This window comes from Zonotrichia albicollis, chromosome 3, assembly GCF_047830755.1.
Source record: "Zonotrichia albicollis isolate bZonAlb1 chromosome 3, bZonAlb1.hap1, whole genome shotgun sequence".
Taxonomy (NCBI): domain Eukaryota; kingdom Metazoa; phylum Chordata; class Aves; order Passeriformes; family Passerellidae; genus Zonotrichia; species Zonotrichia albicollis.
Window position 1 is genome coordinate 19224190 of NC_133821.1, and position 26056 is coordinate 19250245.

Genomic DNA, 26056 nt, shown 5'->3' on the forward strand with positions numbered 1-26056 from the left:
TCTGGGCTTTGTGAGGAACTCCAGGTTTTATCACTCGTAAGTAGAAGCTGATGGGAAGCAGCAGTAGAGTTTTATAAAACAGCAAATGCTTCTGAGACTCAGCAGGTTTTGTGTCTGTGGAAAACACTGTTTCATGGGAGCAATGATTATCTGAGACTCACTTCTAATCCAGCCTCCTCTCTGAATTAATTACTCCCCACATTCAGTCATCTGAGAGGCACAGGGAAGGCAGGAGCTCTTTTTCTCACTGTTCACCAGTAGGGTCATAGACTGCAGCTCTTTTTAGTGGTCATTGTTCATATTGTTAAATTTATTCAAAATCTCATCTCTCAGTATGTTTTCATGATAGAAAAGATTCTGTGATAATTATGATTTTTTTTTTGTGGTGTTAATGAACAAAATCACAAAAAAAGCCAAAAAGAAAGATTTAAAGGAAGCAATCTAGAATCAGCTTGCACCATCAAAATTGTTTATCTATTGGGTGGGAAATTTATCTATTTTTAGGAAATACTAAAATTTTGCTTTATTTTGATTATATGACAGCTTTGTGTCAATCCATATCCTCTGAAATTAGATTTAACCATCTGTAATACTATTCAAATAAGTAATTCAAACTAACCATACAGTTCATATTCACATAAATCAGTTTAAAATTTAATAAGAAACTAGTTCAAACTACAAGTTTTCCTTGTTTTCTTTTCATTATAGGGAAATGATCTTACCATTTTGGTCTTAGTTCCTTCATTTGTAAAGTGGAACAGATATCAGGATGGATTTCTGCTTTGTATTGCTCCTGAAAGATATTTTAATGCCTAACTCATAACCCTAAGCAAAAGTTGTTTTCACTCATGGAAAATTATAAAGGACTTTGTGTTATGATGAAAAAGACAGTAAAGCAACAGTTCTAGTTAAAAGTTGCAAACAATCAGGAAAATATTTGCCTGCAAACATTTGAAACTCCAGCTTTGACCTGATGAGAAAAAGCAATATTTCCTTTGTACTTCTTCTAAAGGATTGTTGTTTTTATTTTGCAGAAGCTGTGTCTCAAGCTAGAGGCCAGAAACCTTATTTATTTCTCTACCCTTTTTGTTCTGAAACCATAAATATGTTGAAAAGACCGTAAAAGCTTTTGCTAATACTTCTCAGCTGTTCACAGAACAAAATTAGCCTTTGACATTTTACTTAGGCTAAGAAATGAAAGGCGTTTAATCTTTGTTGTTTAGTGTGCAGATGGTTGAAAAATTGCATTAATAACAAAAAAAAAAAAGTATTTCACTGTTTGTACTGCTGCCAGTGTGTATATGACAAATAAAACTTAGAGAACTCAGATTTAGAGAAACAATATGTGGCTTGAAGTATTAGGTAATCCATGGCTGAATACACAGAGTGCTTTGGGAAGACCATGAAATTTAGAATACTCACTCAGGCCATAAATCCTATTGTCTTCCAAATGTCTACATTTAATATTTTAAATTAGAAAATACTCCCAATAAAGCAGGAAGGCCACTTTTGAAAGATGCAGATGGTGGTGAAGAAGTCCCCTCATTCCCTCCTCCTCCTCTTGACCATTGACCATTTCATTCCTTAAAGACAACACCAGATTTTTTTTACGGTTTTCTAATATACCCTTTTAAAAATGATAATAAATTTGTAGTAAGGCTGGAATTACTCCAGTTATTCTGCCTCCTCCAATGATTGCTGTTTCTCTGGATGCACTTCAGTGCTAACATTGTTAGAATGAAGGCTGTCACACTTTTTTGCCTTGCTCTGGGGGTATGCCTGGACTTTTTGATGCTTTTTACAACCGCAGGCATTATGTATGAATTGCTGAAGTCAAACCTCCAGGCATGTGAGTCTCTATAAGCTCAGCTCATAGGGGAATTACCTTTTGTAAACAGGAAGTTTGTAACAGGAAGTTATTTTGCCATGCAGTGGCAGGTGAATAACACACAACAGCACCACTCCTCTGGATGAGATAAGAAAAACACACATGGGTGTCCTGACATGATGGAAGCTCACATAAATTCATCCACTGCAGAGGAGCTGACCTGACTAGTACTGGACCTTCCATGGTAATCCATTGTAATCCATAAATTATTAGTAGCCAATAGTGTAGAATGGGATGCCTGATTCAGAGGGAGAAATATGGTGATATACATAAGGAGGATGTGAGAGATAAATGTAGTAAACAGATTACTTTTTAAAAGTGTAATTTTAAAAGTAAAACTTTGGGACTTGTTCTAAATTTAATGATGTTCAAGCTGACTTAAATTTGCAATAAACAAGAAAATGCAAAAACTAGGATCATTGAGGGAAAAAAAACCCAACTAAAGATAGCAACTAATGAGTTTGATTCTGCAAAGGGACTCTTATTTGTCTTGCTACTGGTAGACAATACAGAAGATATCATCTCAGAGACAGGTACATTTTCCTGAGGGAAAGAAAAATGTTAAATACCTTGCTGTTTTGCTGGAAACGACAATAAAGAGGCTACTGCAGTGAAAATCTGCAAAGCATTAGGCCCAGGTGAATTTGATTGCTGAGCGCTGAAGAAAATATGAAGAAAAATAGTCAAAATTACTTTTGTTGCTTATTTTTTATTCTTTAACTCAGAAAAACAAAAGAGTTTATGGAGGTCATCAACTTAACTGCTCAACATTACAGCCAGGATAATGTAAAAAAAAAGGATATCAAAGGAAATAAGTAATGACAATTTAAATAGCAGCATATAAAAAAAATTTACCAGTAAAAACATCTGGCTAATTGTTTCTCTATAGAGTCCTAAAGTATAATATCCACTTAGGATGTCTGAGAAGCTGAGATCTGTCATTTTTCTCCTCCTACACTGTTTTTGCACTGTAATGCATGCCTGTCAGTACTGGACTCAGTACACCACAAAAGTTATTAGAATGTCAGCAGTAGTCTAGTAGCTATTTAAAGTAATGTAAAATTTCAAAATGTAAACACCCTAGGTATGTAACTATTTTCACACATCATTTAGCAAAATGCTGATCTATACATTCATGCAAACCTGTGGCAGAGATTGCATTGCAACCTAAGTACTGAAAACAGCAGGAAATCTTGTTCTCTAGATACAGAATTCAGACCTAACTCTGGCAAAATATGTAAAGCTTTGACTGTAGATGATGAATTCCTTTTGTCTGAACTGACAATTAGGAGTAAAATTCTTGGTTCAAAGCCTGTAAAACTGCCATAAGACAACACAAATATTGCCAGCACTAAATACACAGTAAAAACTTTCAATATTCGCCTATTTGAGAAATAATTGTATTTTTGATATAGAATATATATGAATTCTTGTCGCTGCCATGCACAGAAACTGTGGCTTCTTGAAGTGCAATCTGCAGGGAAAGTATGAGTCCTTCGATGTAAAGTTTGGATTGTGCAAACAACAACAACCCCAGCAACATTTGCTAGTTCTATCACTTGTACAATGAACATTAACAAATAGTTGGCTTGCCTGTTTGGTGAGCTTCCATTTTTCCCGTGAAAAGCTAGAAAATAGTTTTTACAAGATTAAGTAAAGAACTAAAATATGGATATGAAAGCTAAATGGGTGGCTCCATCACACCTGTAATTTTATTCAAAATATTGTATTTTATAAAATCTATAGAAATCTATAGACAAAATGAAATCCATACTGTGCTTCTTATGTATTGTTAAATTATTTTAATGGTCCTGAATCAACCAAAAATTACAGTGTAATTACAGTGTAATTACAGTGTAATTGCAAAAAAATTGTCCTTATTTCATGCAATATAACAAATATTGTCTGAACAGGATTCAGTATACTTTTAAATAGCTAAACAATCTTTTCCAGCTGGCTAAGCAACTTGTGTTGCTAACTTTGCTAGGGATACTTCTTGGAATGTTTTTACATGTAGTAAAAACGTGACCTGAATTTTTAGAGATGATTGTGTTCCATCTAACACACCTGTTGTCAGTTCACCTCATCCAGAAGCTGCACACTCATCCCGCCACTCCCTCCCTTTCCATCACCAGGGAAGGGGAAGAATAGGAAAAGCAAAATATGAAAGGTCAAGATAAGCACAATTTAATAAGTAAAGAAAAGATGGGGGGAAACCCTCAAGAAATGGAGAGGCAGCTACTTTCTCATTAAGGAGACTGATGCCCAGCCAGACTCCAACAATGGCTACATTTGAAGGAAAAACCTCCCAGTTTATTGCTGAGTATGGTATTATGTGGTACAGAGCATCATTTTGGCCAGCTCAGGTCACCTGTCCTGACTGTGTCTGGTCCAGCTTCTTTTCCACTTCCAGCCTTCTCCTTCTGGGTGGCAGAATAAGGGCCAGACAAAGATTTGGTGCTGTTTTAGTCACAATTTCAAATCACAGCCCCATATAGGCTGCTGCTAGGGAAGTTCATTCCATCTCAGCCAGACCCAACACAAACTGTGGTTATTCTTTGGTAGGTCAGGTGCATGTTTATTTTTGCAGGTATTCAGTGTGATTTCATGATCTAAAATATGTACTTTGACTGCTACAAACTTAAATATCTCAATGCAGATTGAAATACTTCTGAAATAAATAGCAAAATATGCTCACTCTTTATTGCTACTTTGTTCTTAGCTTCTTTATCAGGTGCATGACCATCCTGCATAAGTATTTGAAGCATTCATTGTGAAAAATAATTTATTTGCATTTCAGCTTGTTCAGGGCCTTGATGCCCATGCAGTACATGAATGAGCATGGTGTGATGAAATGCACCTTGATATTTAGCAGAATACTGGCCAGAAGCAATCTAACCTCTGTTGGAGGTTTCCTATAAGAATGTTGCTAAAGGCAAATGATGATTTCAAAGACTGCAAGAGGGGGATGTTAGTGCCAAATTTTAAATTTGCAATCAAGTCTAACTTGCCAGGCTAGCTTCATTTCCTGGAAGACTTTGGAACAAATAATCAAAAAAATGATTTCTTAGCAGTAGCAAGCCAAGAAAGAGATGAGTATCAGTAGATCAGCAACAAATTGCAATGAACAAATTCTTCAACAATTGTTAGAGATTGTCAAGAAGCAGCAGATGTCATGTAACCCTAAACAAATCTTTAGGCACTCTCTAACATATCTTTTTGTGCTGTCTAGCACGATATTCTCTTAAGCTAGCTAGGGAATCTTGGGCTAGATTAAGTTTCTAAATTAGTAAATTGCATGCAAAGTTGTCTGGATAAGTGTGTGAGTTGCCAGTAATTGCTTGTCAAAGTGAAAGGACAAACCAACCACAAGGCATTCACCCTGGAATCAATTCTTTGCTATTTTCCTTTAATCAGCCTGGATGGCAGAGCACAGACCAAGTTTATTAAATCTGTGATAATGCAGAGCTGGGGAAGAGAAACCACATATTCAAGAGCAAGCTTTGAATTCAAAATCAGCTTTGACAAATTAGAGAAAAGGACAAAAAAAATATGTTAAAACTCTGTGGAAGCAAGTGGAAGGTGCTAGGCGTAGGAAGAAATTATGGACAGCAAAAATATGGTGTAGAAAAAAACTTGGTGAAATACTGTTTCTTTGGAAAAGAATCTGTGAGTATGCATGTATCACATTCTGTACAGGGGTTAGCAAAGCCATGAAGTTGTAAAAAAATCTAGGGAACATTTTATCTCTTGTAAATGGAAATACATCTTGTAAGACATGGTGAAGTAATTATCCAATTCTGCTCAGGGCAGTACTCAAGGCTGGAATTCTGCATTCAGTTTTAACCATTGCAAGTCAGAAACAAGGCAGAATTATAAAATAAAAAACTGAACAGTAGGGTTATGTATCATATTAAATAAATTACTGAGGGAGGACCTGATGGCAAAGATCAGGTTTGTAAAGGGTGGCATAAAAAGGAAATAAATATTCTGGGTTTTTATCAATTAATAGTAAGTTTAAACAGTCGGAAGAGCTTTTTTAATGATGCAAATAGTGAAACACTGAAATAGATGTAATGGGACTGGGGGATGAAAAGACATTAGATAAATATTTTAAGGACTGACAGAGTTTTTCCTACACTAAGACAGAAAAACATGCTGGATGTTTCTGGTTTTTATCACACTTAATTAGATTGATACATCCCTGGTAAAATATTCTGCTTAACAGCTGGTGGCCACAGAATTAAACATTTCAATGCACTAAAGGCCAAAGACAAAAACTGCTAGTAGCTGTAATAATTCAGTATGTGATTATTTGATTTTAATATGAAATATTTTTCCCTGTAGGTTAGAAATTATGACTTGGATTTTTTTCTTTCCTTACTCCCAGTAGTCAGGTTGTAGAAAAATCCTACTTGTTTCTGTGTTGACCAACCACAGAGGATGAGGGTTTCAGCAGGAGTTCATTGCTGGAAAAAGCGAAGAGACAAGGCAGAGGATGGTGGTGCTAGAAAAAAAGGAGCCATGGCACTGTTTTTCCATAATGATTAGAAAATAGGAAAATAATCCAGCAACACAAACATTATTTCAGTTTGCTCGGTTTGGAATTTACAGGGTCATGAATAGCCCAAGAAATGACAGAATTAAGTCTGGAACAATGTAAACCTTTGGAGAAACTTGGCTGCTTCTCATGTCTCTGAGTTTTAGATGCTGTAGTGTAGAGGTAGATGAGGAAGTCTGAGGGAATTGTTTGTATTTACCTCTTTCCTGAAGTGGCTTGATGTTTTGGCACGTAATGTTATTGCAATGAATAATATGTGGTGCTTTTGTTGTTCTGGTTGCTTTTTGAAGACCTTGTAGTTTTGGAACCAACTGAACTGAATATTTCTCTTCCATATTTCTCTCCTGAGAAAGTTTTTCTGCATATGTAACAACATTCCTTCTCTATTACGCTTGATAAGAAGAGATTTTTTAACTTTCCTCTTGGTGGAAAAAAAAGTAAGTCTTCTTTATTTTCTTCTGTTTGACATTTTGTTCTTCGTATTAAATCTACAATTCTTTCTACAGGAGACATAAAGCTAAAGGGAAAAGGGAAAATCTGCAAGAAATTAAATTTGCACTTGGGAGGCATTTCCTAAAAATAAGTATATGTATCTGGGGTGCAGAAGATTCTGGTCTCTTTCTTGCCTGCTTACTGCTTTTTGTTATAAAAAGAACTGCAAAAATAGTAGTTCAAATAGTGCTATTGCTAAAAACAAAGGGTAGTCTAAATGGAGGAACAACCAAGACCCTTACAATGAACAAACATTTAGAGCATGTTGATAATGAGATCAAGCTTCAATCCCCATATAGGCCATTCATTAAAGAGTTAGACTCAATATCTTTGTGAGTCCCTTCCAACTCAGAATATTCAGTGATTTTGTGATTTTTAGACAATAAATAACTTCTATGAGAACTTTCCCTCCTTATTTTCCTAGCTGAATAAAATAAGGAGGTCACAAATTCTCATCACATTCTGCACAGCATATTTTCACCTATTTAACAAAATAGAGTTTTAGAATTAAATCCACGCAAAAGATAGCAACAACTTTCACAGATGATATAGTCTAAAGAAGCAGCATTAAACACAATTTAAACTATTCTCCTCTTTCAGTAAAATACTGTATGCCTTGCATGATTCCTACCTGATCTTTCCTAGATTTGGATGTCCCGTACCTGAATTATGTCTAAACCTAGCCTCCTCTACCATAGTTTTTATTCTTCAATTTTCCTGAATCAATTTAAAATTCTCCTATTGTGTTTTCTCCTGCTTAGCTGTGAGAGGAAGAATTCCTAGATGCACACATTCAGCTGAATGCCTTTCACACAAGTCTCAAGCACCACTTCTGCTTGCTCAGAAATATTAACTACCAAATTTTCTGTCTGCTGCAGGGAAGCATTTATAAGCATAAACTGCTGAGGTCCTTTCATGAAACACACTGTAGAACCATAGAGAGGTTTCAGTGCTTAATGAAGTGTGAGTACTTCATCAGCGCACTAAAAAGATTTCTCCTTTCAAAGTTATGAGCTCAGTGCTCAAAGCCGAGGTGTATAGAATCAACTGAAAATTGAGAGATATTTTTAGGGATCAAACTTCAAAAATTAAAAAAAAAAAAAAAAAGAAAAAGCAGAAGTAGAATGAGCAAAAATTAACCCTAAGAACCAATTTAGAAGAGGGGTTTTTTTCCCCAAAAACAAGTGATAGGTTTACCTGTAAAATGTAGCTTTAGAACAAGATTAAATGCTTTGGTTTGATTCCACACTGCAGTCACAGTATATCTGTAGCTGCCTGTAGAGACCAAGATTCATTTTTTCTCTTGATATTTGTTTATTAGTAGCCTTGTGAACTGTAATTTCCATCTTTTTCATATCATCAGAGCTATGTGATTATTTTCTGTGAGGAGTGATGCTCATGTCCTAAGGGATGAAAATGCTTTCTCAGAATCTGATTTTTCAAGGTGCTGTGTAACTCCTGCATGGTTTTGGTTGGTTTTTTTTGAGGGCTGTATGGGGGAGAGGTTTTCCATGCATATGAAAAATGAGTGGGGTAGAGTTCCAGAATCTACTGAAGCATGTTTTGGATCTCTGTGCCATAATACATGATATTGCATATTGTATGGAAGTTTATATTCACATCATCTCTTCTGAGAGGGTCCTGTTCAGCAAGGTAATGTGTCCTGTTTTACCCCACAGTTTACCTATTTCTGTCCTTCAGTTCCTTTACAAATATTTTGCCTTACGTTCAAATCACCATTATACTATCCCTGTAGTGCTTTGTTCACAAACCAATATATAAAAGTGATAGGATTTGCAGATACTGCACTGGAAATCAAGTTTGGGCATCTAAGTTTATAAATTTCCTGGTGAAAAGCTGTGTGTTGCCTAAGCTGCTGTTCTTACATCACATGAACAGCATCTCTCAAAGTCAGTGGGAGATGCTGCTGGAAACTGAGGAAAGCGATACACACTTTTTACTTTGCTTTCCATGGCAGAGAAGCCTGCCAGAAAATCTATTGCCAAGGTATTCTTTTGTTTGAGGTGCTGCTAGCGTGACTCTGTATAACTTAAGATGGTTCAGCCAAATGCTTTCTGAACAATTGTGTATGGGGTGCTATTTCACACTGATGAATGAGTGTAATTTTATTTTTTTTTTGTCCCTGGATATCAGCTCAACTAGTCTTAGTCTAGCCCTGACTGGTTGACTGACCTCCAGCTTCCTCTTATAGATATCAATAATTCCCCAAACATTGCACAATGGGCAAAGACTGCAAATGGCAGAGGGAATCACAATAATGTTCATAATTTGCCCTGAATATATTTGAACTGTTCTTTGAAGGTGGAAAAATGCAGTTATCTTTTTTTTTTCTACCTAAACCTGGAATTACAACTCATTTTTCAAATAAAATACATAAAAATAACCCCAAGCACAAAACAACCGACCATAGTGTAGTTTACTTCCCATAACCATGAGAATTGCTCAGAGAGAGATACAGAAACAGATCTGAAATATCAGTACTGTTTCGTTTAATTGGCCCCAATAAATATATTTGTTAAAGAAAAATGTATACAAAAAGAAAAAAATAATTACTGCTTATGAGCAGGAAAAAGAAAAAAAAGGTGTCTTCAATGCTTAATAATTGTTCAGAAAATATTTGTGTAAGGACTGATTCCTGAAAAACCTCCCAAGGACAGTGAGATTCGTGGGATTGTTCTAAGTTACGCTAACTCTTACACATTTAGTTTTTCCAAAAGAAATTTCCATTCCATTTTCATTTTTAATTCTTCTCCCATTGTTGTTGTTATTGTCGTCCTTCTTCTTTAACGTGCATGTCATCCTTCTATTTGCTAAGAAAACCACCAAATTCCAGGAGTGTATAATCAATTTACATAGGCAAGTGAGATCAATTTTATATGTAAATGATACCAAATGAGCATCACTGCTGCACAATGACTAAACTCTCTGTGCCACCTTCAGTCTTTTCTGCCCAGTCCTATAATCCCATTGCAATGTTCCTCTTGACCTGAAATTTCCAGTGGGACATTTATCTCACTTCAGAGGAGCATGGCTGCTGTTAGTGCTACAGAATGAACTTCTGTTGTGCTTTGTACTGCTGTTTTCTTCCAGCACATGTGAAAAACTGTTCTTCAGTCCTGGAGAAACTGGGACTTAGAAAATGTGTGCTGCTACACAAATCAAATCTGTACGCCACTCTTCACTGGATTTGGCTTGCATTATTTATTGTTTGTTACTACAGCTATTTTCTACAAAAGTTTGACAAATAAGAAAAAAATAGTCGATGCTTGTATGAGATTTTTTTTTTTTTAATGCCTTTGTCCTCTTCTTAAACTCCAAAGTGTATGTAGTTGAATTATGAAACTCTATGAGAAGAATTACAATTCTAAATTATTTTAGGGGGGTTTCAACTAGAGATTTGAACTTGTGTTGTAAGGGACTTAAACCCATCTGCATATATTTGGAGTAGCTCTCTTGTCTCAGTGGAGATTTACAAAACCATATCTTCCATCAGAATCTGCACTTTCCCATTGCGTACTCACTCAAATCAATTTAGATGAAAAATTTATTTGACCTATTTTTACTGTCTCCAATCACATCTAAATATGTATCTGAATGTGTGTGTGTGTAGGCATCCACAAATCAAACACACAAGGATGGTTTTCATGTGATAGTATCACCATCTCCTGTGTTGCTTTTGTTTCATCTTCTAAAATACCAGTTTGCACAAACAGCCTTGACCTAATTTATAATGTGCAGCTTGGTGAAGTAACTACACACTAGAGATGGCACTAAGCTCATTTTAACTACAACATAAACCCAGATCTTGAAAGCTTTGTGGTAACTTCCATTGCAATAAAAGCTATTGATTAGAAATGCTTCCCTGGCAGAGAGAGGGGCCTGGTGCCCTCATTGTGTTCCAGTGACTCGCCGTGAGGTCTCAATGGGAGTTGCAGATGATGAGTACCAGCACAGCAGGTAAACTATGAAATTCATGGAGCAATTCAGGTCGTAGCCCATCTGTGTAAATTAATGAAAACATTCCTCTACACCTGAATGGATTCTAAAGAGGATCCCATTGTATGTCATAAGAATGATTCCTGCCCAGTTTTTCTATTCCATTTATTTTTTGCTACCTCTTTACATATTTTGAGTATTTCAATTTTATGCTTCTCATCAGACTACTTGTGACTGAGGACAGGAAAAGTACATAATATAGGACATTAGATATATAACATGTCCTTTTTATGTCATGTAATTGTAGTATTTGTTAGGATACATCTTGTACATGTCTTTTAGATCCATACCAATGCCACTTGATGCAGGATGTAAGAGAGCAATAACATCAGTGTTGTTTAAGTGTTGTGCTAATGCCCTAAACAGAAGGTGGTGTATTTTAAGAATTTGGCCCACTACAGAAAACTGTGGGAACTCACTAAAAATGCAGACTCAATAAAAATTTGCAGTTGTCAATATAGAATATTGAAGCACATTCAAAGTGATAAAAGAAAAACACCTGAGACCTTTCTATTCTAAAGTACTTTTGGAGACAAATGGGGTGTTGGGGAGGGTGAATTGGTTTGTTTTCATGAAAGTAAAATGAGGTGACTGCTCTCCATGTATTATAAGCATGTTTTGGGAAATGTGGTTTGATTTTTTTCTTTATTCTTAGAAGCAAATTATTTACGAGTGTTAGATGTTCTTCACAATAGACACTTTTAACATACATTTCATAAAGCAAGAAGGCACTTGCTGTAAGCTGAAGAAAGCAGAAAATGTATCAAGCACTTTTTAACATGCTATATAAAGACGCTTTACAATTGAAAATAATTGTATTGTTAATGGCTTTTGTACAATTTTTATAGTTTTGTTCTGGAACAAGCTAGAATCACAAATTCCTTTAAGTATTTCCTTTAAACAAAAGAACATACATAAAAATGAAAATCCTATTATTTGATACACCTTTCTCAAATTCCACACCTTCATATGCATTAGTTTTTGTTTTGTTGAATTTTATAGAGACTTATCCTGCAGTACAGTGTGATCTATTTCTGTCCCTTGGCTTGATGTGACATTCTGCAGTTTTGTGTTAGTGAAGTTAAATCTTTTTCCTGTGTTCAATGTGCAGATTGTTTCTGTTTTGGTATGACTAGTTGGACCATAGCCCATCATTTGTTCACTCTGTTGGCTGCATTCATTACACCTGTACACCCTTCACATTGCATAAGGCATTATTATTACATCAATGTTCATATTCTGATGTGGTCTATGTATTGAGAATATAATCATAAAAAAATTCTACCTTCTTCAAATATGAGTTTCTCTCTTAGTATATGGAAAGGTTCTTTGTTCAGAAAATATGATTTTAAAAAAATGCAAGAAATGCTTGTGCTTTGTTTGAGAGGTTTGTTAACTTGATGAAGTACATGAGTTAAATGGTATGGGATACTTGCTTTCATCATTGTAATTCTGTGAATTGCCTAATGGCATAAATAATCTGCCAGAAAGAAATTTTAATTATGGTTTAGATGTAGGAGTTTTTCCACTTTGGGAACCTCAGAATTATTCCTCCTCTTCATGAATTAAAACTAGGAACCAGATGATTTTTGTGCTCATTTCAATAACGGGCTAACAATCAAACAAGATTTCTGTTATTTGCCAGCATTTACCTTACAGAGCAGCATTTTTCTTGTTGGAAAGTTTACTTCATCTCCTTATTATTAACATTTTGCTTTAAATATATAAGAAATACCATTTTGTATCATGCTTAAGAAGCAACCTCAATTCTATCTTAGAAATACATTCAGAACATATTTTATTAGATATATTTATTCATATTACAGAATCAGTAATATTTATGTCTCCCCTGTAGCTCCTTCTATAGCTCTACATTTAGATGTTCTCATTAATTTCTTTCTAAGATCCTGCTTGACTCAGTCCCATGAAAGGTCGTTACAGTGTTCCCTGCTGTCCCCTTCATTTGTGCTGCAAGGCAATACAGAGACAACTTTTTTATGAGAAAGAGTTTTTGTGGGAAGATATTAGAATTGGTTCTGATAAAATTCTATACCAGAAATAGTTCTTCACTAGAGAATCCTATATTTATTTTTCTTGATGCCATCTTTGTTGTCCTAGCCAGTATTCCAGCTGTGAAGGAGCTAACAGTGGAAAAGACGCTTTCCCATAGTTTCATTGGCAGTGTGCTACCATGCTGATGTATTATGATACATGAGTTACATTACAACATGACTAAACAAAAAAAAAAAAAACTTCATGGGGCCTACACTGAAGGGAATGTAAGCTTAGGAAAAAATATGAAGTGACTGAAGGTGAACATCAGGACACAGATCCAAGCAATTTCTTTCAGAAAGGAGCAAAGGTAATAAGGAAGACTTCAAGAGCTGGCAAGAATGACATTATAGAAGGTGTCTGCTATAATCCACTTGACCAGGAGGAACAAGCAGATGAAGCCTATGGACAGGTAGGAGGAGTGTCACACTTACAGGCCCTGCTCCTCACGGGGAACATCAGCCACCATGGTGCCTGCTGGGGGGTAACATAGGAGGATATAAGCAGACAGGGAGGCTCCTGGAGTGTATAGGTGGTAACTTCCACCTCCAAATGAGATCAGAGCCAATAAGGAGAGGCAGTCTCCTGACCGCATTCACCAAAAATGAGGGGCTCATTCTGAATGTAAAGATCAGGCAATTTCATCTGCCGTGACCGTGGTGGAGTTCAGGACTCTGAAGGTACAGACAAGAGTGAGAAAACACAACAGTTGCCTTCAGAAGAGCTGACCTTGGACTCTTCTAAGATCTGCTCAGAAGAGTTCTGTGGGATAAGGGCCTGGAGGAAAAAGGGAAGGACAGGTAGGGCTGGGAGGAATACAGAAGCACTATTTGAGCATTCAATACTGAAGTGAGGAAAGCCCAAGCCCAAATGGAATTTCAGCTGTCCAAGGATATCAAAGACAACAAGAGGGGCTACTATAAGTACATTACTGACAAAAAGACCAGGGAAAATGTGGACCTGAAACAAGGGACATGGAGACACAGGGCATGAAAAAGCATGAGGTCTTGAATGCCTATTTTGCCTCAGTCTTTTTCTAATGAAATCAACATTCAGGAATCCCAGGTCCTTGAGTAAAACAGGAAAGAGTAGACCAAGGAGGATGTACTCTTGGTGGAAGAGGATCCTGTCAGAGAATACTTGTGCAAACTGCCCATATCTAAGTCCATGGCACCTGATGGGTTACAACCATATTTGCTGAGGGAACTGTCCCCTGTCATTGTGAGGCCAGTCTAGATAGTCTTCAATTAATCATGGCAACTGGGAGAAGTTCACAAAGGCAGAAGAATGCAAATATCAATTCCATCTTCAAGAAGGGCAAGAAGAAGGACCAGGGAGCTACAGGCTGATAAGATCCCTGCATTCTCTGGGAACAAGATGGAGCAGCTAACCTGGAACCCATTTCCAGGTGCACAAAGGATGAGAAATCACCAGGAGTAGTCAGTATGGCTTCATCAAGGGTAAGTCATGCTTGACCAACTTTATAAACCTCTATGATGGGTTGACTGATATGGTAGGTGAGAGCAGAGCACTGAGTGTTGTCTACCTGGACTTCAGTAAAGACTTTGACACCGTCTCCCATAAGATTCCCTCAGGGGCAGTGGAGTTTCCAACATGGGATATATTCCAGAGCCATCTGACCACGACCCTGGGCCAACAGCAGGCACAAGGAGATTGGACCACCTGACCTCCAGAGGCCTTTTCTACCTTAATCATTGTGTGATTCTGTGCTACTCATTAATTCTTAGGAAGAGAAGAACAAGCTGTCTTGGGTTGATTTCTATAAACCCTAAATATGGGACTATCTTGAAATGTTTACTACTATCTACTACCATTTGAATTTTTATTTGTGCAGTTCTGAGATGGGAGCAGTCATAGATGATAAATCAGTGTAGCTCACCCTGATACCATTGGTTTGCACAAACACATCAGGTACAGTTTCTCCTTCTCAGAGCCACCTTTTTCACCTATACTAAACTAATGCCTGAATGTTTGTTACATCACTTCGGAGTGTTATAAAAGTTACAATATATAACCTCATGCCAAGAAAATAACAGTTTAACCAATTCCTATGAAAGTGATGAAAATCAAGAATAATTCTGAAGCATGTCACTGGTTGCAATACATATAAGTGCTCTGGACACATGGAAGCTCAATGCAGGCATACACATGGCTACAAAAAACCAAAATAAGGTTATTTTGCAGTTTCTGTAAAATCTATGGAGGAAAGAAGAAATATATCAGTTCTTACTTTAGCTAAGGATGACCAGATTTTAAGTGAAGAAATGTTGATTTTTTTTTTTAATTATACAATTTCTTGTAATTAGATTGTCATTATCTATAACAACTAATTAATCAGAATAACATTCAGCATTATGATTGAAATGAGTGTAGACTAGTAAAGGAGAAAATTAAGTTCATTTAATAAAAAAATAAAGATATCTATTTTGTTCACTTGCAGTCACAGATAGCTATGATTAAATTTTAATTTGATGTCAAATTAAGGACTCTGTTACAGTATGCTGACTTTCAGAGTACAGCTTTACTCACTTCAGAGAAAACTGCCATTTACATGAGGAGAAGGTTTGTTCTATATCATTCTAATGTCTTCCAAAGGCAGCTTCAGCTCAGTTCACATTCACAAAATGAATCCCAGCAGTAGCCAAGAAAATTTCATGGTGGCGAGCTAAAGAATTATACAGCAAACTGATTTTGAATATTGGTATTCTATTTTTAATTATGTACGATGTGTCTTCAACATTTTTAGTTACTAACTCTCAAGAACACTTCATACCAAATCGTCTTCAGCCGCCTGTGTCAAAGTCATGGCATCAGGATAGCACATAAACATTCCTCTCTAATTTTTTTATAAAGACAGTGTGTGAATACAAAAATATGGCTGGCTTTGCATGCTGTCATGCTAATTTTGGTGTTGTACCAGTCTGGGAAGGCACAAATATCCAGCTACAAAGTCAGGGCCTGAGTGAATTTCTCTTCAAAATGTGCAGTCATATGCTGCTCTTAGGTAAGTTCTATAAAGGAGAAATGCTATATTTGCACAGTTGAGATTGTGCAAGTGTAGATAGCTGCCAGTGCACCATGCAATAAACAACCTTTAGGAAGTATTGAGTAAAAATAATATCCCTCTCAGGGACTAAACCCATGACCTCTCCTCCTTTGAGTGTCCTGCTGATGTTATCCACTGGATCATCGCCTCCGTAAAGCTGCCATCCAGTTGGAAAATTGCTTCTGCCATTCAATCACTGCACTGCATCTTTACTCTCTGTCAGCTCAGCTAATCCTATTCTATTAATGGGTCTAAGAGACCAGTTTTGCTGAAAGGATGATTGGAGAGGGATTTGATTTCTTCTGATAGTAGCTGAACCTGAATTTGCAGCCTCTTGGATAGCCATAATTGACTATCCAAGAGGACAAATTGACAAAGCAGAGTGCAACAATGAAATATTGGACTTGTTTCTACTTTCACATACATCAAAACAAGCATGAGTAATCCCAAAAATTCTTTATTCCTCATTTCACAAGTGTTTATTAAACAATGCATTGAAGTACGTTATGAATTTCTCAAATTAATTTCAAAATGGGTATTCTTGAAATAGAAATATCTGTGTCGCTCCACATCACTTTCATAGAACATAATCTGTACTTGACATTGCTCTCTGCCAACCAGAAAAGTTAATTCTGTATGAAAGGTTTTGATAGGAATAGCCTGAAAATATATTTGCATGCCATGTAGCCAGCAGGGCAAAACTGAGGAAAATCCAAAGGAATAAAAAAAACCCTGGAAGAAAAGAGAAGTTGTAAAGTGATGAACATACAGTCAGTTTGTAGTTATAGTCAGTCTATCCATTTTCTGTGATAGGAAATAAGACCTCTAGTGATTACAGGGAAGAGGTGCTAATGCACACAGCAGAGTAAAGTGTGTAAATCCCCGAGATTTTCAGTGGAAATTGACTTTTTCAAATCCAGAGACATAGTTCCAGAGGATAAACAAGAAAAGAGCAGCAGTTCTTAAAGAATATCTGATTATTGAGTAAAATGCATAAATTTACATTGTGTTTCATTTCCTACTTATGTAAGGAAATTAAAATACTGAGGAGGGAATGTGGTTGTTTGATTCACCCTCACATATGCAAATTATTTATTTCTCTTTTCACTACCTCTAGTAATATTTCTAAATTCAGTTATTTAAAAAAAAAATTGCTTCCTGGTTGTGGTGACTACAGCCATGACAGAAATTCAGGACTGCTTGTCCCAGTGGCTGATGAAAATTTCTTTAAAGTATTGATGTATTTTAGACAGGTCATTAGTATAGTAAATATGAGAGTAGCAAGACAAAAAAAAAATTAAATTTAATGAGGTGGGAAACTATGGCCATAGTAAAATTTCTTGGGATTTTAATACGACTAAAAAGCAGTAATTTTTATATATACATGATCTCTCCACTGAGACTGTAGAAGTTTGTATGGTCAACACTACTAACAGGAGAGAACAAGTAACTTTCCAAAACTGTCGTTTCCAGGAAGCAGTTAAAAAAAAAGGAGATGAGAGTATCAAAGATTTGCTTATTTGTCAACTCCTGTGGCTCCAGGCACACAAAAACCCACTCAGATGTGCAGTATCTAAAAATATGTAACAATAAAATCATCGTGAATTAATAGCATAAAATAAAGAATGTTGAATATCTTTATGTTTGATACACTTGTGATAATAAGCACTAAAAGTGATAAATCTGCAGAGGAATGAAATAGTACAAAAAAGGTGTTGCCTCAGGAAATGTAGTGATTTAATAATGTCTTGATTTTGATTCTGTTTCTCATCTGTTTCTCAGATATCTAGAGAAGTTATGTATAAAAAATATAACAGGTGGTAGAAGTAAATTTTGGCTGGAGATATTGTCCTGTTGTGAAGCATAGGGAAAATAGATTTTTGTCTGAATAGTTTTGTTTTCTTCACCCATTATATTTGAATTCTTCATGGGAAATATTTCTCAGTGAAATATTTTTGTAAATGATGCAGAGATTGGTTCTGAGAAAACAATTTATTTGAACACTTTTCTGTTTAACAGGGTGTCAAAGTATTTGCTGCTGTTTATCCTTGGTTTCTGTTCTCATTTAACTAGAGAAAATTCATAGATTCATAGGAGTTCTGTCCAGAATGTACCACTGTGAGAGTATTAACCTGACCTCCTAAATGGCAGAAGGCAGAATCTCTTCCAGTGATTCCTACAAGGCAGCCCAAAAGCAATGATTGATATAAAGTCTCTGTTAGCGAAAAGCTGTGTCTTAAGAACTTCAGGGAAGAATTTCCTAGAATTGCCAATTCTTATTTTATCTTTATTGAATGTTTTTGTCTTCTTTTTAGTTTGAACTTTTCTGACTCTTGATGACAGTCTTTGTCTGGTTGAAAGGACTTCTATCCTAAGCTATCAGAAACTTTTGATAGTTATAGACTGGGTTGAGACACCTCTTTATCTTATCTTGGATTTATTCAACAGATGGAGCATTTTAGGGCTTTCTTTGTAAGACATGGTTGCTGAGTTTTCTTAGGGTTTATAATGACTGTGGGGAAAGTTTTTTTTTTTCTGAAACATCTCTCATTTTTTACTTCATTTTAAATATATGAACACAGTAATTAACACGGTAATGGTTTTAATTGCCACAAAAATAATGCCGTTTTCTATTTTTGTTCATTATTTCTCTGCTTGTGCACTCAAAACTTGCACTGACCCCCTTACTTGCTGCTTCACACTTGGAGCTCATCTAGAGTAGCTTAACTCAAATGATCTTGTCATTATTTCATTTTCAAAGCACTTGGGATACTGTCCAGAAAAGATGGCCTCACTTAGAACAAATTCATGAATGTTATTAGGATTTACAGAAGCATACTGAATTTGTGCTGATGGCTTTGTCTTGTAAAAAGCTGGTAAAAAAAAAAAAAAAATCTAATTGTGCCCCAATGATCATTTGGCAGAAAGCCAAAATGCCCTCATTTGGTAGAAAGCCCTGTCCTTATTTTCAGTGAAGGCAGTCCATTAGTGCTCCTGATGGCATCTTGCATTTGTCCCAAGTCCTGAACAGGGCAATCCAGAAAAGAAAGGATCCTCAAAGAGATGTAGGTAGAGAATGTAGAGAATGGAACTAAAATGGGCCCAAACTCCTGTTATCCTGAAATTGCTCCTTTCCACCCAAAAAATATCAATAAAGTCTCTGTCATATTTCTACCAACTGCACTGGAAAACCCTCTGAATGAGTCTGTCCAAAGCTGTGTGGAGATTAAGAGGGGCTGAACTTTGATTTCAGATCTAATGTGGAAATGTAGGAACTGCTAAGCCCTCCTGCTGAGATTCTGGTAGATTTCTAGATTTTGTTTAAGCATCCCAACAGGACTGGGAAATGCTGTTACCCTGTTTACCCAACACTAAAGGAGGCTGCAACAAAATCAGAGTACCAGGTATCTTTATAATCAATTTCTGATTATTCATAATTGCATTCAATAATGACAACCAATAAGTGCAGTACATTTTTCAAAAGTAATTTCTAAAACATGCAGATAATCCTAATGGAATTTGTCAGATACCCGGCACTTGAGAGGATCAATGATCATGACCACGGATATTCAATATATTGCTTTAATTCTTCCTTATTATTGACTATATGATTGTTCATGCTTTATAACATACTTCATATTTTCATATCCTTTCCAAATATTTTGTTTTGAACCCCATGTCAATAAAATCAACTTCTCTACTAATTTGAGAAATGGATGGGACAGGCTAAATTACACCACCCAAGAAACACTGGGAGCAGTTCCACAGATAAAGTGAAATGATATTTCTAACTACAGGTTTTTGTTTTTGTTTTTTTTTGTAGATAATTTAGAGAGATGTATAATTATGCATTATTCTTTGAGAAAAACAAAATATTGTACCTTAAACTTCTAGCCATCAATTTTGTAGCAAGACACCTTCATAATATAGCTTTATTTCATGCTATTTCACCACTTGCCGTGCTTCTGAATCCCTTTTGTAATTTCATAAATATGTCTATAGTATATTATATTCTTCCTTGCTGGAATGTGATTGTGAACTAAATTGTCATGAGAAAAGGCACTGTAAATATCCTGCTGCTAATATGCTATTTCTTATGGTGTTGTTTGTTTTTGTAATTTCAAAATACTAATTACTGTTTCTCCTGTTTGTCATGAAAATACAGTTCTTAAATAATTGTGTGGCCAAGGTGTAAATTTTCTAGCAGATGAAAAAAATGTAATAGCAGAAATAACCACTAAACATAGAAAGAGTCAGGTGTTTTTTGTTTGTTTTTTTTTAATATCAAGGTTTCCAAGAAGAATCACTGAACATTCTGAACATTAAAACAATTCTTTATTCTTTAATTAGTAAAAATGTACTGTAAAAATATGATTCCCATTTTCATATCACTAAATCACAGTAATATGCTAAAATAATTAGAATTGGTTGCGCTTTTGCTGAAAAAAAAAAAAAAAATGGAGCAGAATCTGCTCTCAGTTCAGTAGGGACAGCCTGAGACAATTCATCTGGAGATAATAAGCCAGATTCACAGCCTGTGTAAGTTGTGCAGTTCCTCTGATTTCAACTGTGTCACACCAGATTTAAATCAACTCAGTATTTGGCTCGATATGCACAGTCAACAGATTACACTCATAGCACCAAGAGCAGACTTTGGCTGGAGGAATTAGGTTGCAAACACAGAAAATAGCAGGGCAATTAATTGTTTTTGGTGGTGGTCATGGGGGAAGGTCTTGGAAATAAGGATTTACAGAGGATAACTCTCTAGTTCTTCAAGTGAGGAGCTTGGTGCAATGTGAAAAAATAGAAAAATTTCCACATCTTTTTGAAGTCAGAATGCTGAAGAGAAAGTCACCTGTTTTCAGGGTGAAAAGTCCTTGGTACGATCAAGTGGTGCAGAAAAGGAAAAAGTTGCTCTGTGCCACTGCCTGCAGCATTTGGGGTTGGCATTTTGGGTCCTAAAAACCTTGGATTCCACTGCTGCCAGCAGAGCTACTCAGTAAACAGTAAGGTCCCTTAGAGTGGATGGATAGAAATGTTGGTAAATTCTGTGTGTGGCTGAACCATCAGCAGGTACAGAAATATGTAGTATGGCTCTACTCTCCTCCAGGTACAGAAATTTTACACCAATGCAAAACTAATGACATAAATGCAGTTACTCCTGATTTAAATGAGGAAATTTTTGTTCCCTCTGAACTGTGACTTGATATTATACATGGGTTTTTTCCTTTTTTTATGGTTTTATTTTATTTTGTTTTTTAAGAGTGGCTGGAATCAGCAAAATTAATAAAAAGTAGGGCTAGAATTTGGGCCTTCTGTATTCTTAGATTCTGCTTAGAAGAATAAACCATACCTAGAAAATGGGAATCAGGAAAGCCAAGTGAAGTGTTAGTGATTTGGAAATATATCATCCATCACAAACAGCCTACCTTAATTAAAGTGCTCAATGCTAATTTAATGTAAAAGCCTCATAAAGTACCATAAAGAAGCTGAACTAATTTTTTTCTTAGATTGCAAAACTGCTTAAGATGGTTTAACTTACCATGACAAAAACCTGTAGAGGAATGAATTTTCATTGCTGTTTACCAGTGCAGAGGGCTTGGCTATATACACTGTTTAATTCAGAGTGGGAATTTGACTTTTTTCCATTTTATTCAATTCAAAATGTTTTGACAGCTTGACTTGCTATCACTAAAAGTTTAATCAGTCAGACATTTAGGGGAAGCTGCTCAGCCAATATAAATCTTTCTGGTGAAAGTCACAAAAAAGGTATACCAATTATTGCTAAGAGGCAGAACTCATGATTTAAAACCAAATATGCTAAACCGTGTAACCAGATGGGTTTAACATCTGATCCTGCCTAAGATGTCATTTTCAGAGCCCTTTTCTTTGAGTCTCACATCATGAGGAACTGAACTCAGCTGTCAGCTGAGTTCATAGGCTGGTTTTAAAACATCTTGTTAAACTAAACGTGGCCACCAGAAAGAATGCCATGGCAATGCTGGTATTGCAATATACAAACACTATGATAACCAGAATTAGATGAAAGAGCCTGAAGTTAAACAACAATTGAAATAACTAATTTATTTTTCATTGAGTTTGGGTGTTGTTTTTTTTACTTAGAGAAAGGAAATTACTGCATGCAGTTAAAGGTAGAAGGTTCTTCCAGAAAAGTTTTGCTAAGAGCCACTCCAAATAGCACATTTTTAGCACAAATATCATATCCAAATATCACTATTTACATTGTATATAGAACATAATATCTTTGTCTTGTGAAAGTGGGTGTTCTTCATCATCTCAGTGAATTTTATTCTATTTCTTGTTATAGAGTGTCTGAATGGAAAAGACAAATTATAATATCCAACTGTATAATTAAACCTTTAAACCCTTATTATTCATCATTTATAGCAGTTATTATTTTTAAAGTGGTAAATTTTTCAAATTATTTGTTGGAATACTGTTGAGTTTTGATGACCTTTTTCATTGCTTTCTGCATTAACTTATAAAGGCTTTTCACTATGATAAGAGACACATTCTGGGAGGAAATCACTGTGCTTAAAAAAAAATCATTAAGCCCAGTTCTGTGTAACTTGTTTTGTTATTTGTTTTTTGGTTACAATATATCAATATTAGTTTAAGGCATTATTCCTATGGGATGAGTCCATGAGAAATGACCAATAATGGCAGAACTGGCCTTCAGTTTTCACTGGGTTCTGCGTGCTCCCTCCCCAGGAAGAGCTGGTGGAGATGGCATAAACAGCAGCAGGAGATCTCCCAGGCAGTCAGACTGCTGTGCTGTCAGCCTTCCCCATCTCTTTGTTGCCTCAACAGCATCCATCTCCTTGACTTCTGTGATGGTTTTCCTTTGTTATTTTACCTTTCCCATTTTCTCTTTCCTATTCCCCTCCTCAGTCATGCTCAGAGAAATACTCCTTCAAAGTCACCTTCCCAGTGGAGTAGCTGAGGACTATAGGCACCAAAATGAGTTTTAGGACACTGAGCCTGTTTCTCAGCTTTCAATTCTGTCCACTTTATTAACTGAGACTCATTTTTAGCCCCCTTTTGCTTTGTAAGCTTTGGGAGAACCTTCTTTCCTGTGCCCCATATTGATGTTGGGTTGGGTATAAACAATGGTAAATGTTGTTTCTTGTTGATAGCAGCCTTTGGCAAAATGCTCTGTAACTGGGGGGCAGAACCCATCCTTGGCACTGCTGTGGCCTTTACTGACTGTACCAGGCAGAGAATGGATTGATTTTTTTGCAATGTGCAAGTTTCTGATGCTGACCAATTCTGTAGGACATAATGCAACAGTTCTGACTCGTTCCACCCAGTTTAAGTTCCACTTTTTCCCTGCTGGATTTGGAGATTTTACCCAATGACCAGAGTGCCTTTCTAATGACTATAGGATCAGCTATGCTGCCTGTGGTTACATCTTCATAGCACATTCAAGAATTTAACTTATCTGAAGTTTAAAGTCATCTACTTCATCATCCAGGAAAATTCAGAATGGGAAAGTAGTACCAAATGAATTTAGAATCCCTATCACAAATAACTGGTGGTTTTAAAACATACAGTTACAAAAGTCTTACAAGAAGACCCTCTGATTAATAAGTAACAATAATAACAGTTGCATGTACAAAGAGCTGCACTAAATCCTATACAATATTTGCACTTTGGCAAAGAGTATTTTGTTTCATATCACATACATTTTGTTAAGTAGAGGAAACACTGCTTCCCTGGTGCTTTCGTTTTTCCCTCTGGATTGTAGCAATGGAGCACTTGCATGTTGTGTTTGATGCCTTGCATGAGTAAGACATGCAATGGCAAGTTCCAGTCTGCATGCTGCTTAATGAATGTTTTCCTTTTCTCTCCTTCCCTGTTATGTGCTTACAGAAGACAACTATGTGGAAGGTGGGTGCTTTCTACCTTATTTTCCTAAGCTCTTGTTTTTCCCCTCTGTTCAGTGGGGTTTTCTTTTCCTTCTGCTTAATGTTATAAAAAGTTCACATATCATTCAGTACGGTAAGTTGTATTTTCCCCTGCATAAAGGCATACAAGTGTATCGAATAGATGTGATTTATTTTTTCATACAGAACACAAGCAAAGCTCCTTGGCCTTATTGCTGTAATTCCAGAATATCTCCACTGAAACAACAGGATTTGTACTCATGTGACTGATACCATATCCAAAACCTCTCTGGAGATTTGCAGGACTGATTTCTTCTCATGTTCTGTATGAAAAACACTTCAAGAAACTATCCCATCGATGTGGAGCCTAAACCCTCCCAATGAAATAGCAATGCATGTTAAATTCCTGTCTCTTAATTGCTTAGGAAAATGGAAAGCGCTTTTCTCTTTAATACCACAAACCTTGCTTACTCTAATATCCTTTACAGCACAAAGCTTTAGGAAAAGAGGTTTTCTATCTAACTTTTCAGCATAATGCACTTGCCTTTGAGACACTGTGAAAGAAGCAGCATGTGATTTTAATAATTAAGTTGGTATGTAATTAAGTCCCTTTAAAGAAAGTATGGCATAGGGCAGTGGAAACTAAGGCACAATGCCATCTATCCTGAATATTGGTAAGTAAGTCTATTAGCTGGTGAAACATGCAAATATATGATAGCTATAAAGTCTTTTTTGCTTATAAGCTAAAAAGTATAGGTGCTTTTTTATGTACAAATGTCTTTAAAATCTCTCTGGCGTGAATCTTTGCATACTGGATAAAGGTTTTCTATTTGAAAAAATTAGTTTACCTATCCAAACTGAAAAAAAAAAAAAATTGCTTTCATTTGATTTCATTCCGATATTTTAAAAGCTATTTCAAAAGCAAGGAGTTTGTAAATTAACTCATATGCAAAGTAACTGTCCTGGCATGACTCTGACCTGGTATGCTCATGTGAGCCACTCTGGGGCCTGAGTTCATTCAGGTTTAAACTCACTGTGAGCCACTGCCTGTTCAGGGGTGATTTTCTCAAGCCTTGAAGTGCTGATTCTTCATCTCTCTGTGCTGCTGTATTCAAGGGTGAAGGCAGGTGCTCAGATTTAGCACATAGATGGTGCTCTGCAATTTTATTAATGTATATGTTTTCCCAAGGAGAAGGAAAATTCAAATAATTCTGGTGCTTTACTTGTGGGCACTGTCATGCTCGTATACGTCAATAAAATTTCATTTTCAGTGTGAGATAAAAATGTATTCAGCAACACTGGAATAGAAATTCTAGCTGAAAAACATAAAAGCCTAGAAATAACTGCCTAATCTTGTATTTGATCTGTGCATAAAACTCTAACTGGTGTCAACATGAGTCTCAAAATTTGAATTAGGTTCAGTATAACTAGATAAGGAGGTTCAATTGCATTTCACATATTCATTTATGCACAGCAGTAGAAGATAAAACCTGGATAACTGTTAATCCAGACTTTACCTGAACCTAATTCTTAAAACTGCAACCTTAAATTTATTCTAACACAGGTCTGGATACTCATGCATACATTAAAGTTACAAAGCATGAATATGTAAAAATGGAAGCATAGAATTGTGTATCCAAAGCACAACTTGAAATCTGAGCTAATTTTTTTCATCTTTGATCTCTGTGATATCTGAGCATCTCTGTAAATTAGGCGACATAAGCAAACAGAAATATGTAATATTCAAATTTGTATGTACTTCTGGTAAAAAAGGCTGTTGTTTTTTCATTTTACTGAATTTGGACTACATTTAATACCTTCCCTGCAGGTTTATCACATTTAAATTTGTTTTGGCCTGTGTTCTGCATGGAACTCACACACCAAACTATGGTATCCTACCTTCATATCCTCTTCCACTATCCCTGTGCTCCTTAACCCTCTCCTCTGAGAGCCAAGTTCAGGAGAGAGTTGGAGTGGATCACACATGAGGGATTCCTTCTAAATCTTGAATTCCTAATTCACAAAGATGTTGAAGTAATGGTGCACAAATGAGTATTTTCAATGTATGGGAG

The 26056-nt window shown here is 36.1% G+C and overlaps 1 protein-coding gene and 1 long non-coding RNA gene across 32 annotated transcripts in view; both read left to right on the forward strand.

Annotated features, from left to right (window-relative positions):
• Positions 1-20582, forward strand: part of LOC141728479 (uncharacterized) — a 69858-nt gene extending 49276 nt beyond the window's left edge. The window contains exon 2 of the long non-coding RNA XR_012579429.1: positions 1-20582. This exon is cut by the window's left edge and continues 17615 nt beyond it. This is a non-coding gene — a long non-coding RNA (uncharacterized LOC141728479).
• Positions 1-26056, forward strand: part of NRXN1 (neurexin 1) — a 693385-nt gene that overhangs the window by 54726 nt on the left and 612603 nt on the right. For 22 of the 31 annotated variants that reach the window (XM_074536869.1, XM_074536872.1, XM_074536888.1 and 19 more), the window contains exon 3: positions 23971-23988. The exons of the other annotated variants lie outside the window; for them this stretch is intronic. In XM_074536869.1, coding sequence (XP_074392970.1) covers positions 23971-23988 — 18 coding nt within the window. The remainder of the gene's footprint in view (positions 1-23970; positions 23989-26056) is intronic. 31 annotated transcript variants of the gene reach the window in all.